Consider the following 16,442-nt stretch of genomic DNA (forward strand, 5'->3'; position numbering starts at 1 on the left):
CACTAGCTCATAGCTTTGTTTGTGGCTTGGAATAGACTAATGGGTTGTTTTCAAAATATCCGAACTGCCTACTGCACCTGCCTTGGGTGCAGTAGGCAGGTTTTTTTAAAAAAGTCACATAGACCATGTTAGGACCATGTCTTTGAAATTAAATCCATAAACCACTCTATCATGCTCTGTGATAAGGTTTGCTATTCATAAAATATTATTGATGGGAAGAATTATGGTAATTTTTGTAAAATTCCAGATCAGTTATCTAGTGAAGTTTTCCTTGTGGTTTCCAATATATCTGGATGTGTCCCTGAAATGCTGCCATTTAAGTGTCAAAACAACTCTGCAACCAATAAGTATAGAAGCATTACTGGAGCCTGCAACAACAGGTAAATCTTAGTATCCACATTTACATTTCTAATTTAAAGTAAACTCTGGTCTACTAAATTAGTGTTTATTTTAAATCTCACTTCAGAGTTTAGCATAGTGACAAATGAGGGATTTTCTGAAGTCAAAGAGAAATGGACAGTGGACTTTGGCATTTTACCAGGCTCATTCCCGTTTGGATGGAGAATATTAAATTATGGTTCAGTATGATGTACAAACTGGATCATGGTCTATTTTGCTTTACTTTTTCCCTGCAGCTGTTGAGGTTTGGTTCATCTGACAAGGCATGAACACAGATGTGCTTTCTTGTAAAAGTTGAAACCTTGGCAGTGAAATAATGGACATTTTGCAGATCCAGAAGACATGAGTCTCCATCCTTAAATACAGCTACATTTAAACCTTGGACTATTTGTAGGTTGTCAGTTTACTGTAGCTGCATTATACAATCATGTGGAGGAATTTAGCATATAAATCATATTTATGTTCAGGTGCAAATTTATTTTAAGTCTATGAACAGATAGAATATGAACATTTTATGAACGGATCGCCACTTGGCAGACTCTGGACCAGGGGTCTCCAACCTTGGCAACTTTAAGCCTGGAGGACTTCAACTCCCAGAATTCCTCAGCCAGCAAAGCTGGCATTCTGGGAGTTGAAGTCCTCCAGGCTTAAAGTTGCCAAGATTGGAGACCCCTGCTCTGGACTGTTATCACTGCTTTTTACTGCCTTCACTTGAGAGATTTTAAATGAATACAGGACCTTTGTGCGCAGTAGCAGAACTATCTGGCCCACAGTGCTTTCAAGTGATCTATCTAATCATTTAAAAAAATATATATTTACACACTTCTTCTTCCCTAGAAATCTATTGGAAAGCTTCTTCTCCTAGAAACAGTCAGTTGTCTGCTAAAATATTAAAGCAATCAAGAAGAAAATAACTGGCTAAGCTGTTAAATTAACATATCATTATTTTTAATTGAGTGAAATAGCACTATATGCCGATCTTTATGCCATTTCAATAAAGACAAATCAACTGTAACTAATCTGAATGCTTTATTAAGGCATATGTCAACCTTCAAGTGTGAATTATCACAGTTAATTAAATGTATTACTGTCTCACGCTGCTTTGCAAATTGAGCCCTTTGGTATACTGAAGATCAATCAAGTATTAATAAAATAATGGTTCTCTACCGAGTGTCCACTCAGAAAAAAAAAAATCTTTGTATGAATAACAGTCTTCAGATTTGCTTTTTTTCTCCCCAATTTCCTCTCTTGGAGATTCAGATTATAGATAATGCTTTTAAAATGAGTACTAGGACTTGTTTGCTTTCCAATTATTATTCTTTTTATTATATTGTGTTTCTTCTTTGGAGACCCAGATTCATCTAGTTGAGTCTCTGTATTCTGAAACCATGACCCCCATTTCCTCTGCACCCCCATCCCCTTCAGCTCTGCCTGCATGGCAAACTTCAGTGTTCCTTCATGGTCTCATCTGAAGTTCCTATAGGAAAAGAAAAACATAATTGAAAGGCCCTCCAAAGCAGGATATGATCAAGAAGTAAGGATTACATAGATTTTGATGAGATGTGTAATGCAAGGTTTCACAATGAAGTATTTAAAGTTGGAAACTGCCATCAATATCTCCAGCCCTCTTTTATTGTTGTTGTTATTAGTTGCGAAGTCGTGTCCGACCCATTGTGACCCCTTTTGGTACTGTCCATGGGGTTTTCATGGCAAAGATACTGGAATGCCATTTCCTTCTTTAGTGGATCACATTTTGTCAGAACTCTCTGCTATGACCTGTCCATCTTGGGTGGCCCTGAACAGCATAGTTCATAGCTTCATTGAGCTATGCAAGCCCCTTCATCAGCCAAGGCAGTAATCCTCTTTTGTTAGAGAGTTAATTAAAGTGGAGTGGTTTTGAATAGTTTGAATCTTTTCCTACTGTGTTTTTTTTTAGCCTGGACTGAGCTGTCATTTATGAGATAGTTTATGAGATAGATTAGATGATAGATAGATAGATAGATAGATAGATAGATAGATAGATAGATAGATAGATAGGTAGATAGATGGATGGATGGATGATGGATGGACGGAAGGAAGGAAGGAAGGAAGGAAGGAAGGAAGGAAGGAAGGAAGGAAGGAAGGAAGGAAGGAAGGAAGGAAGGCAGGCAGACACTAATGAATTTCTCTCTTATGGGTGAATTGTTTGTGTTTAGCATTCTTCTTGATTCTTTCTTGTCATCCTCCACAGTCACTCTCAATAATGGCTATGAAGAGAATAATCAAGAAAAGCAGATGATTATTTATCTGCTTTATTTAAAGAGGATTATCATAGCTGTCCCAATAATCTTTTCTCAAGATTAAACATAGCCAGCTCCTCAAGGTTTTCTTTTTTTTTTTTTTTTTTTTTTTTATTCAAAAAGTTTTTATTAGTCAAAAAAAAGGTTTATACAAATACATATCAGGTATGGTAAATTTTCATTTTTCTTATCTAAAATAAGAATTTTACTCAAATTTTTTAACACATACAACAGCCATATGGCAAGCAGGTAACACGAAGTAGCTAAGTTTACAAATTTTAAATACGTAATAAAGAAGGGTCAAGAATAAACAGAATATCGTACAAAAGAGAATAAGGAAAACCAACACAATCCCAAATATCTTTATCACTTCCTAGTTTTGGATCTCAGAACTCTGGGTTCAGCCTGACCCAACTCCAGGGCCGCAACAGCGGCAGCCGCTTCCGCCCCATGATCTATAACCTCCCCTTCTTCAATTCCTGGGTCATCTGGTTCCAGGAGGGCTTTGTGGTCCTCCACCTAGGCCGTAGCCTCCGCCATTGTACTGATTTTTTTCGTAATGCCCTCCCGGAAAATCATCAATCCCTCTGGCATCAGCCATCTGAAGCCCACTCCCTTCTGGTACAATTTGCTTGACAAAAAATAATATTTCTTTCTTTTTTCACGTACCTGTCTGGGAATCTGCCTCAGAATGGCTATCTCCCTGCCCCTGTAAATCAGTGCCCCACTCCTATGTTTTCTAAGAATTTCATCTCTCGTCTCTCTTCTCACAAATTTGACATGAACCTCTCTGGGAACTGCATGCGTGCGTGCATATTGAATTAACTCTATAAACTCGATCCACATCCCAATTCATGAAATCAACACCTCTCCCAAGAAATTCTCCCAACAATTTAGTCACAACATCTCTCAAGTCTTCTTGGTCCACTTCTTCCAAATTTTGAAACCTAAGGAAATAAGACATTTTATCCATCTGTAGTCCAAGCACAGCATTGCCTGTCGTCTCCTCTCTTTTCTGCACTGCCGCATCTCACCCTCCAAACCTTCCACTTTCTGCTTGTTTTCTGCTGAAACTTGTTGAGTATCCTTTAAATCCTTTTGGATAGTCACAATTTCTGCTCTTATTTCATCAATTTCTTGTCCATATTAGATAACTTTTCCAAAATTCTCTCCATCTCTCCAGCAGTTGGTCTCTGACCTTTTGCCATTAAGGAAAAAAAAAATACAAAATCCTCAGGCAGGCACAGTATCCTTGTAATTTCCTCCGGATCCACCAGGGGGCACTCACAGGAGCAACGAGTCCAGAGTACAGTTAGTCAACCAGGAAGCCGAAGGGAAGTGATGTCATCAAAATTCTCATAGTGAAGGCGGAAGCTGGACGCCACCACTGTTCCCCAGAAGGAGGGGGGGCCTCAAACCTTCCCTCCTAAATTTCTCCATCACCTCTTCTCTCCAGAGCTCCACAAAACCGGTAATCTTCTTATTTTAAGTTCTCCTCTCTCCAGAATAACTCGTGCTCCTTCCAACCGCAGGGGAGAAAAACCCCCGCACTCCGGGCACTCCACTCACGTTTACCGATATTCCTTCCTTCTCCTCCTCAATTCTTCTCCGTTCCTGTTCACCACCAGGCTGCTGCAGTTATAAATCCAATGCCCGGTGTCACGGGCACAGCGGCCCAGGCGACGACCAAAATAATGGCCGCGGCCTGTGGCCTCCAAACCCCGCCAAGCCTAGGACGCGCCAGCATCGGTCCCCACAGTCCTATATGTCGGCTGGGAGACCCCTGGCGAGCCGTCCGTGCGGCAGGTGTCCTTTTCGGAACACCTGGCCCCTGAGGGCCTCGGCGGCGGCCGGATTCGGGCGCTGGAGGCAGGAGAAGCCTTCCAGACGTCCGTTGCCGCTGGACACCGGAAGTCGTCTCCCTCAAGGTTTTCTTTACAGGGTTCAGTTTCTAGTTCTCTGGTCACCTTTGATGCTTTCCTTTGAGGCTTTTCAATTTCTCTGAACTTTCTGGTGTCCATAACTGGGCACCAAATGAGCTAATTTACAACCATTTGTTTTAGTGGCTGTTCAACATTGCAACTGCACAGGGGAAATAAAAAGACCTATAATCAATCCTCACATTTCCGCCATTGTGATAACTCCATGGTTATGAGATCAAAATTTAGGCGCTGGGCAACCAGCATGTATTTTTAGTGGTTGCATGTAATCGCCATTTGCAATGTTTCCCAGATGACAAGCAAAAGACAGCATGCTTCACGTAACAGCTCCAGTGATTTGCTTAACAACCAGAGCAAAAAAACCCAGTCAACAAATCAGGCTCAACTCACTTAACAACTGCCTTGCTTAGCAATGGAAATTCTGGTCTCAGTTGTGATCATAAGTTGAGGACTACTTGTAAAGAACTTGGCAGAAGTCTCTCTTAAAATGCATTGTGTTACTTGGAATAAAACATCATTCTGTCTTGAACATTGTTTCTGTTTTCAGTGGCATTAGTCATCCTACCCATTGTGGTATCATTGGCAAGCTATGGCCATTTTAGAATAATTAATAAAATATTAAGAAGAGAGCAGTGCCCCCCCAACCTTTTGGGCAGCAGGGACTAGTTCTGTGGAGAGAGGTTTTTCCGCGGACCAAAGGGGGTGTGGTTTCATGTGCTGCCTGATCCCACAGATGGGGCTTTGCTTGTTTCCGTGGCCTGATTTTTGGCATGCTGCGGCCCAGTGCTGGTCCACGGACCTGGAATTGGGGACCCCTGGAATAAAGGGCTGATTTTTGGAGCATCCCACTTTATACCTCTCTCCCATTTGATAAGGGACTGATGAGCACTCTTTGAATGCAGTTTTCAGGCCAGCCATTTGTCCACTTAATTTCGATGCTACCCAGCCTGCACTTTAATTAGCCTACCGATCGTTGTCGCAAGAGACTTACAAATGCTTTACCAAAATCAAGCTGCACTATACCTAGATCATTTCCATAATCTAATAAAGCAGTTGCCTTTTTAAAAAAAAGTTAAAATGAGTCTGGAAAAGATTGTCTCTTTGCTTGTTTATGTATAATCATCCCATTCTTTTTAAGCTGCTTCTCTTTATGATCTATTCTAGAATCCCTCTAGAGATGAAAGTCAAACTGACTAGCCTCTAGTTTACTTCCTTGTTTCCCATTTTGAAAAGAGAGAGTAGCATTGGCTCTCCTCCAGTCATCTGACACTTCAGTTCCTCAGGATCTACCTGTCTGTCTTTCTGTCTGTCTATCTATCTATTATTCTCTCTCTCTCTCTCTCTCTCTCTCTGATTCAGGAAGGCCATCTACTTAGTTTTTCTAAAAATATTAAATTTTTAATCTTGAAGTATGAATCTGATACTTTTTGGACCCATGTTTTTATCACGCTCAAGCCTTAATTCTGCAATTCACCTGCTCTTCATAACTTCCAGAGGAACCCATAATTCTCTCAAGCCTAGGACGCGCCAGCATCGGTCCCCACAGTCCTGTATGTCGGCTGGGAGACCCCTGGCGAGCCGTCCGTGCGGCAGGTGTCCTTTTCGGAACACCTGGCCCCTGGGGGCCTCGGCGGCGGCCGGGTTCGGGCGCTGGGGGCAGGGGGAGCCTTCCAGGCGGCCGTTGCCGCCGGGGACCGGAAGGCGTCTCCTCAAGGTTTTCTTTACAGGGTTCAGTTTCTAGTTCTCTGGTCACCTTTGATGCTTTCCTTTGAGGCTTTTCAATTTCTCTGAACTTTCTGGTGTCCATAACTGGGCACCAAATGAGCTAATTTACAACCATTTGTTTTAGTGGCTGTTCAACATTGCAACTGCACAGGGGAAATAAAAAAAGACCTATAATCAATCCTCACATTTCCGCCATTGTGATAACTCCATGGTTATGAGATCAAAATTTAGGCACTGGGCAACCAGCATGTATTTTTAGTGGTTGCATGTAATCGCCATTTGCAATGTTTCCCAGATGACAAGCAAAAGACAGCATGCTTCACGTAACAGCTCCAGTGATTTGCTTAACAACCAGAGCAAAAAAACCCAGTCAACAAATCAGGCTCAACTCACTTAACAACTGCCTTGCTTAGCAATGGAAATTCTGGTCTCAGTTGTGATCATAAGTTGAGGACTACTTGTAAAGAACTTGGCAGAAGTCTCTCTTAAAATGCATTGCGTTACTTGGAATAAAACATCATTCTGTCTTGAACATTGTTTCTGTTTTCAGTGGCATTAGTCATCCTACCCATTGTGGTATCATTAGCAAGCTATGGCCATTTTAGAATAATTAATAAAATATTAAGAAGAGAGCAGTGCCCCCCCAACCTTTTGGGCAGCAGGGACTAGTTCTGTGGAGAGAGGTTTTTCCGCGGACCAAAGGGGGTGTGGTTTCATGTGCTGCCTGATCCCACAGATGGGGCTTTGCTTGTTTCCGTGGCCTGATTTTTGGCATGCTGCGGCCCAGTGCTGGTCCACGGACCTGGAATTGGGGAACCCTGGAATAAAGGGCTGATTTTTGGAGCATCCCGCTTTATACCTCTCTCCCATTTGATAAGGGACTGATGAGCACTCTTTGAATGCAGTTTTCAGGCCAGCCATTTGTCCACTTAATTTCGATGCTACCCAGCCTGTACTTTAATTAGCCTACCGATCGTTGTCGCAAGAGACTTACAAATGCTTTACCAAAATCAAGCTGCACTATACCTAGATCATTTCCATAATCTAATAAAGCAGTTGCCTTTTTAAAAAAAAGTTAAAATGAGTCTGGAAAAGATTGTCTCTTTGCTTGTTTATGTCTAATCATCCCATTCTTTTTAAGCTGCTTCTCTTTATGATCTATTCTAGAATCCCTCTAGAGATGAAAGTCAAACTGACTAGCCTCTAGTTTACTTCCTTGTTTCCCATTTTGAAAAGAGAGAGTAGCATTGGCTCGCCTCCAGTCATCTGACACTTCAGTTCCTCAGGATCTACCTGTCTGTCTTTCTGTCTGTCTATCTATCTATTATTCTCTCTCTCTCTCTCTCTCTCTCTGATTCAGGAAGGCCATCTACTTAGTTTTTCTAAAAATATTAAATTTTTAATCTTGAAGTATGAATCTGATACTTTTTGGACCCATGTTTTTATCACGCTCAAGCCTTAATTCTGCAATTCACCTGCTCTTCATAACTTCCAGAGGAACCCATAATTCTCTGCTAAAGAAGAATGAATGACATAATATCTTAAGTAAATTTGCCCCTACTTTGCCACTTACCTGCTAACATTTTATCGCCTTCCCTGGGCAGTTGGTATATTGATTCTTTTTCTTCAGAATTTCATTTGAACACATCTTAAAAAGGCGCTTTTGTTTTTATTAGCATCCTTTTTTCTAATGTCAGCACCTTCTGGGCTCTCATTTTCCTCATGTTCTTCAGTTCAGGATTTCCTGTCTCTTTGCCCTTTGTGCCCTGACCTTCTTTCCGTGTTTTTTTCTCTCTCTCTGCGTTTTCAACTCTTCATTTAATTTTATAGGTGATCATGCTGACTTTTTCTTCGATTCCTCCTGATTAAAATTATATGCAACTGTGTTTCTATTACCTCATGCTTTAGGACTTCCCCCCATGTGAGGGCCCATCGCTTCTTCCTTCCATTTAGCGTCACTTTGGGTGTATTAACATCTGTTTTGGGAAGTCCAGGATACATTTGGCTACATTCAGCTTTATTTCCTTTAAAATTAAATATTCCAGTATTACTAGACATTTCCTCCAATGCTCTGATTCTTTTCTCTTCCACTGGCAAGAAGTACAGGCATAAGTAGAGTTGCTTGGCTGTAATAAAACAATAAGTTCAGGTAGGGCCCCACTTAACAATCATTTGTTCAGTGACCTAAGTTACCACATGAGTGAATGATACTTAAGCCTGCTGCTACAGTGCTTCTGGGGTTACATGATCAAAATTTGAGAGGTTGTCAAGCTCCCCACATTTACACTCACAGGGTGAGCTTCAACTTTCCCCAATCTGCTGCTGTTGCCCCAGGGACCTTCTCCATCTTCTTCCTCCCACTGCTGATGAGGCATGCCCAGCCTGCCCCTTCACAAGGCAGCTACTGGCCATGCAAGGATTGGAGACTCTTGCAAGACAATGAAACAGCTTGTGCAACTTGATTGGCTTGCTCCAGTCAGCAGCAGCCACTAACTGCACTCACTCTGGGCTGCAGCAGCTCCCATATCAACCATTTACCTGAACCCCAGCCTGCTTGCAAACCTCCAAGGACTCATGACTTTTTGCCAGCTTCCCCATTGATTTTGCTTGCTGGAACCTGGTAGGAAATTACTAGGGGACCTGTGATTCTCACTTAACGTTGGCAAAGAGAACTGCAGAGATTGTCATCACTCGGCGATGCAGTCACATGACATCACTTTACACCTAAGTGATGGAAATTCCAATTGCTATCATTAACTGAGGACTGATTGTAAGAATAGAAAGGAAATTACACATGGAATAGACATGTTATAATGAATAATTGTAATGGTATAAATTATTTTAATGTAATTGTTTTAATTACATAGGGAACATCCTACTTGGGGAGCTTCCAACACTGCTCTAGCTAGATGGCTTCCTCCGGTTTACGAAGATGAACTAAGTCAGCCCAGAGGATGGAATCTCGGTTTCTTATATAATGGATTTCCGTTGCCTTCGGTCAGTACAGGACAAAATCATTTTTCAAAATAAAGTTGCTTAGTAGGCATAAGCTTTTTGTGCTGAAACATAAGCTTCCAGGCAAGAAAAAGCTCCAACAACATTCAATCCAACAAACATAGTCAATGAATGTACCATATACCGACATAAAAAGTTCAAGAAACAGAGTTTCAGTGGTACCTTGGTACTTATCATTAATTGGTTCCTGGAGGTGTGATGAGTACCAAAAATGATGAGCACCAAACAAATTTTTCCCATAAGGAATAATATAGTAAGTCACAAGGCAGCCAACACTGACAAGTTCCAATTTGTGCATCGAGTACCAAACAAATGATGAGTACTGGGACAAAATGTTCATGTCAAAATGCATTGAATACCAAATCCGATGAGTTTCAAAGCAGTTGAGTACCAAAGTGCCATTGTACATCTTTCATTTTTGTCACTCTCTTCAAGTCCAGTTGCAGAGTGAAAACTCTGACATTGTTTAAAGGTAAAGGTAAAGGTTCCCCTCACACATACGTGCTAGTTGTTGCCAACTCTAGGGGGTGGTGCTCATCTCTGTTTCAAAGCCGAAGAGCCAGCGCTGTCCGAAGATGTCTCCGTGGTCATGTGGCCAGCATGACTCAACGCCAAAGGCGCACGGAACGCTGTTACCTTCCCACCAAAGGTGGTCCCTATTTTTTCTATTTGCATTTTTACATGCTTTCGAAACTGCTAGGTTGGCAGAAGCTGGGATATGTAACAGGAGCTCACTCTGTTACATGGCAGCACTAGGGATTCGAACTGCTGAGCTGCCGACCTTTCAATCGAAAAGCTCAACGTCCTAGCCCCTGAGCTACCGCATCCCTGTCTGACATTGTTTAGGATATGGAATAACAAGTTGATCCTTTCAGATTGATGAGCCCCATGCTGGGGGCAACTTTGTATACTGTCTTCTAATCCATAGATTATAGGATTATAGGGATGAGTTTCAGCCTTCTGTATGTTAGTGAACTAAAATTCCCAGCAGACCTCATATTTTTTCCACACTGCTGAGATGTTGCCCTCATCAATATCTGGAGAGACACAGATTCCCTGCCTTTGAATGATAGAAGATGTGCTGCATGGGGTAAATGTTAGGAAGCTCACAAAGAAAATATTCTAGATGGTGCTTCCCTTCCTTTCTAGCCAAGTTCCCATTGATTGGGGAAATGCTGATATGGAATTATTCATTCATGAACATTAGATATATGGGAAATTATGGCCTTGTTTCTAATGAATGTAAAAAGGGAGATATGATTAGGGGCTGGATAGATGTATTGGATCTTACACCTTTTTGAACATATTAGAATAAGAGTTGTTCCCCTCAAATCTGTGAATACTGCTACTTCCACATGTTGCATGCATGAATTGTAGAAAGGAGGTCTATACATACTATATAACATCAGCACCAATTCGAGAACAAATAAAACACAGCGCTTGTCTCATTGCACTGCTAGAGCATGCAAACTGAAAAGATAAAGGTTTCCCCTGTCCAGTCATGTTTTTTAGCCAAGGAAGCCAGCATTGTCTGAAGATGTTTTTGTGGTCACATGGCCAGCATGACTATATGCGAGGTGCACGCAATGCTGTTATCTTCCCACTGCTGGTACCTATTTATCTACTTGCATTTGCATGATATCAAACTGCTAGGTTGGCAAGATTTGGGGCAGGAACTGGAGCTCACCCTGTTCATGCAGTTCTTGGATCTTGAGTTGTTGACCTTCCGGTTGACAAGACCAGTATCTTAACCATTAGCCATCACCGATACATAATAGGCAAATCTTTCACTGCAGCACAGGCAAGACAACTTCTGCATTTCTGCCTGGGAAAGAGACTCTGGACATACATGAATACCATCCGAAAGACAAACAACTGATTGCCTGACTACTTCTAGGCTCTCATCCAGGTGCCAGAAAGCGACCCTTCCCTTCAGAAGCTGTGCTTTTCAATTTCTTTCCCACCTTCTCTTTTTGGTGGACAGAAGTACTCTCATTATATGATTGAGGATGTTATGTAAGACCTCTTAGAGCAGGGGTCTCCAACCTTGGCGACTTTAAGCCTGGAGGACTTCAACTCCCAGAATTCCCCAGCTAGCTTTGCTGGCTGGGGAATTCTGGGAGTTGAAGTCCTCCAGGCTTAAAGTCGCCAAGGTTGGAGAACCCTGTCTTGGAGTGTAATTGCATCTGAACATAAGTCCCATTGAACTAAATGGAGGTCACCTCTGGGTAGCCATGTATAGGAGTGCAGTTAGTAGTTACCAAATAACCAAGTAATGTGAGTCTCCCTCAAGATACTAAGTCACAAGTTTCTTATTTTCCAAAAGGATGAATAAGGTGTTGGTAAATTCAACCTTCTGTGATGTCCAACTCCTACACCTGCATATAAGCACCAGTCTGTCAAAACGTAGAGAAACAAGCCAACAATTTGGAGGTGGGGGCTTTTTCAGGGGTGGGATAAGATTAGGAAAGAAAAAAATACTATGTAACATGGTGGCTTGTTCACTCATTGTCCTCCAGGTACGTGAAGTGACGAGAAAAATTATTGAGGCGTCTAACGAGGCTGTCACTGGAGATGAGTTATATTCTGATCTGATCACTGTGTGGGGCCAATATATAGACCATGACCTTGCCTTTACTCCCCAAAGTGAAAACCGACTTTCCTTCCAGGGAGCCATCAATTGCCAAATGACCTGTGCAAACCAAAATCCATGCTTCCCAATACAGGTACTGTTTAAAAAAAAATTTATTTACTTTTAAAAACTTTTTTAAAAAAGAGTCCCATTCACAGATGTGCATTTGGATGTGACCAAATCATCTGTCATTGCATATTTTACAAATGTGTGCTTGTATCTACTTAAACTACTCTACTCTTGAAGGGCTTCAAGTGGTGTCCTTTGAGGCCTATCAGTGCAAGCAGATGTATTTGACGTATGAAATTCCAGTGGTGAGCATATTCAGAAGTCTCGCCATCCTGCGCAGCATGGTTATTAAAAAATGAGGCAGTCCTTTGAGGAAATAGCAATCTTCTTCAGGGACCTACCAGCTATAATGAAAATCCAGCCAAGCTGTAATGAAAATTGTCCCTTTGGGTTTGAGGATATGTTTTACATTCAAGAAATCCATCCCAGATATCTCCATTTTGCTTTAACCTAATGGGAACAGATGTTATCCTACAAAGGACACAGACAGGACTTGGTTATTTGGTTAGATATCTTGACTTTGTACTAGATAATTGAGGAGTATATTCATTTATTCCACAATATCCATAGGAGACATAATAGGTGTTTTTATAGCAATTTGTTCCATTGTTTTATGTCTTGTCAAATTGACAAGCCATTACAACCCTTTGGGTGTATTCAGATATTTTAATTTCATTAACTATGGCTTGTTAAACAAGACATAGCTGGCTGAGTTCACAGAATAAACTAAGCCATAAAGTAGTAACATGTTGAGTCAAAGTTAAACAACTACACATTTTGGTTTACTGTGAAGTAAACTATTTTCATGTTTACTCTACCCTAAACATGAACACATATACAGTTAAAAAGTATGCAACATTGAAATAAAAAATCCCAAATTCAAATGCTAATACAGATTCCAAGCTTTTTGACAGTCTAATCAACCCAATGGTCAAGAATACTGTTATGGGGGGGGGAAGCAAAAATATAATAAATAATTATGTTTATATATCTTATGCAATTAGTCTCTAAATTTCCATTTAATATATCATTTCTTTGAAGATTAAGAATAAGAAAAATACCTCAGAAGAATGAATTTCTTCCCTCAAAACAGAAGAATCCTCTTGAGTGTGATAATTATAATTCTGAGATAGATTTTAATAGCTAGTAGCTATTTGATGTCCTGACAGTAATTATTTTTTCTAAAGGCAGGATGGTAATTATATTTTATTTAAATTTCAGTTGTGATAAATATAGTTAAATAGCTAGAAATATTTTCTCCTAAATAATTAAGAATAAAACATGCACCCTCAGATCATTAGCAGAAGAATTCTTCTGTTAGCATTTAACATAAAATGGAATTATGACATACTTACATGGCAACCCCAGTGTATTTCCCCTGAATGAAAAAATTAAGATGTTCCAGTGTAAAAACTGTTGTGCAACACCACTAATTTCGATACCACAATGATAAAAATCTCATGACATAATATTAAGGGTAGTTCCAAATGCATAAACGGTATTTTAGCTTAACATTTTCAGCTCCACCAAAATAACTGTAGGGAAATCTACATTGCTTTCTTTGAATTGTCAGCATATTTATCTCCTGCAACTTTAATAATCAGAACAAAGGTAATATACAAGAATGGCAATGTTATATGTAACTTAATCAACACTTCTTTGTGACACCTTCCTCCTACAAAGTAACTGGAAATGGGAAAGTATAACATCTTGGTTCAGGAATTCAACCACAGCTGAGTTGGCCAATTGATTTCCACAGTGACAAAAAAGGAAAATTGGAGAAGGCTTCTGAATATTGCAGAATTCCCGCACTTTAAGTTATATTCCAAAGATGCTAAATACAGGTAGTCCTCTACGTACGATCACAATTGAGTCTAAAATTTATGTTGCTAAGTGAAACATGTGGTAAGTGAGTTTTGCCCTATTTTACAACCTTTCTTGCCATAGTTGTTAATTGAATCGCTGCAGTTGTTAATAGCACGGTTGTTAGGTAAATTTATTTATTTATTTATTATTTAAATTTCTATACCGCCCTTCTCCCGAAGGACTCAGGGCGGTTCACAGCCAGATAAAAATACACAATAATGTTACAATATAAATACAATTAAAATACAATTAAAAAACTTATTCAATTGGCCAAAATTAAAAATTTAGGATAAATAATAAAAAACCCATTAAAAACCCATAAATTTAAAAACTAACCCAGTCCTGCGCAGATGAATAAGTGAGTTTTAAGCTCGCGACGAAAGGTTCGGAGGTCCGAAAGTTGACGGAGTCCTGGGGGGAGTTCATTCCAGAGGGCGGGAGCCCCCACAGAGAAGGCCCTTCCCCTGGGCGTCGCCAGACGACACTGTCGCGCCGACGGCACCCTGAGGAGTCCCTCTCTGTGAGAGCGCACGGGTCGGTGAGAGGTATTCGGTAGCAGTAGGCGGTCCCGTAAATAACCCGGCCCTAATCTGGCTTCCCCATTGATTTTGCTCATCAGAAGGTCGCAGAATCCGATCACATGACCTTGGGACACTGCAACCGTCATAAAAATGAGTCAATTGCCAAAAGCGTCTGAATTTTGATCACGTGACCACAGGGATGCTGCAGTGGTTGTCAGTGTGAAACATGGTCAGTAACGTCAAATGGTCACTAAATGAAGTGTTGTCAGTCAAGGACTACCTGTGTATAAGAATTCCCTCTACATACAGAATGGTTTCTCCTGCATAGTGATCATGAAATGTCTGTTTCTCCTTTCTTTCTGTACGACTCCACTAACTACACAAAGGAGTAAAAAAGAAAAAAAGAAATAAAACTTGTTCATGCATAACACGACAGAAAAGACATTCCCAGTTGTGGCGTATGACAACTTGCTCTGCCACAAAAGGCTTCTCACTTGAAAATGTGTAAGTGTGATTCCCCTCTGGAAAGAGAAATAAAGCCAACAAAGCAACTGACATTTTGGGAGAATTTTTCTTTAAGATCACAGATCAAAGGAAAGAGTTAAATCCTCTCCTTTTATCTGCCGTGCTCCTGGTTTATTTATTTAGATGTATAAGTCTGCACCACCACCAATATTTTTGCATATTTTGTTTTTAAAAAATCTGCACCTTAAACTACAGCTACCCAAATGTGTGTTTCGAATAACTGGACAATCCCTGGATGACAGCAAAAGACACGATTTTTTTGCAACTAGAATTTTGCAACTCAGCTCAGATAATATTCCCCCATTTCATAAACAAAACAAGTATAAATATCTCTGTGTGTTTTATGCCAAATATGAAAAGAAACATTTTTTTGTCTTTTAATGACCCTGTAATCCCTTAAATCAGGGTGGAGTCAGGGCAACTGAATGGAGCTGAGTGTTTACTGGCCTGATGCCCTTCCTGTCACCAATGCAGAGTTCGCTGCAGATAATTACTCATTACGCCCAGAGAGAGAAATATCTGCCGCTACCTAGGATCGAACTCACAACCTCCTGATTAGGAGGCAAGAGGTCCACCTCTAAGCCACTGCACCACTATGAAAAGAAACCAATGATTTTTTGGGGGGGACCTCAGATAAAGAATGTGACATTCTACAGATCTACAGATAGATCCACCAAACAGTTAGGGCAGTGTCGGCGAACCTATGGCACGCATGCCGGGAAGCGGCACATGAAACCATCCCATGATGAATGCGTAGCCTCACCGGCTTCTCTTCTGCATTCCTGTGCTCAACCGCATGCCGGTCAGCTGACCGTCGCGCGCACAGAAGCAGCGGACCCCAGAAGAACGGCGTTTTGGCACACATGCGCAGGCCGGCACCTGATCTTCCGGGTTGACGTTGCATGCATGCGCAATGGCCAGCTGTTCATCAGGCATGCTTCCATGCCAGTATCCGGGTGTTTGGGTGCCAGCTCACTCATGCACCATGGACTGCCACTCTTCCAGGTATTGTCACTCCCGCGCGCACGAAGGCCAGCGGGGCCACGCATACCTCACAGGATGGGTTTGCATGCAGCTTCCGGCACGCAGGCCGGCACATGGGAACGCCAAAGGTTCACCAACACTGGGTTAGGGGAAGTGCTTTCTATGAACTTTTGCCACTGCTACAAAAAGACCCTAGATCGGATCTTAGGCAAAAGACTGAACTGTGATTGCAATTCCTTGTGCCAAATTAGAAAAAGCCCTTATCCATTCAGGCTCAAGGTTGACTCAGCCTTCCATCTTTCTGAGGTGGGTAAAATGAAGACCCAGATTGTTGGGGGCAATAGGCTGATTCTGTAAACCGCTTAGAGAGGGCTGTAAATCACTGTGAAGCGGCATATAAGTCTAAGTGCTATTGCTATTCAAAAGAGGCCTTTCACTCATGTTGATCCCTGGTGTATCCACTAGGCCTTACTACAAAACACTGCAC

General features: G+C 41.2%; 1 protein-coding gene across 1 annotated transcript in view; it reads left to right on the plus strand.

Moving 5' to 3' along the window:
• TPO (thyroid peroxidase) overlaps positions 1-16,442 on the plus strand; it is a 52,010-nt gene that overhangs the window by 9,983 nt on the left and 25,585 nt on the right. Inside the window, 3 exon segments of the mRNA XM_058177757.1 lie at positions 248-380; positions 9,211-9,340; positions 11,878-12,084. Of these exon segments, the coding sequence (XP_058033740.1) occupies positions 248-380; positions 9,211-9,340; positions 11,878-12,084 (470 nt within the window).

The sequence above is a fragment of the Ahaetulla prasina genome, chromosome 1 (assembly GCF_028640845.1).
Source record: "Ahaetulla prasina isolate Xishuangbanna chromosome 1, ASM2864084v1, whole genome shotgun sequence".
Taxonomy (NCBI): domain Eukaryota; kingdom Metazoa; phylum Chordata; class Lepidosauria; order Squamata; family Colubridae; genus Ahaetulla; species Ahaetulla prasina.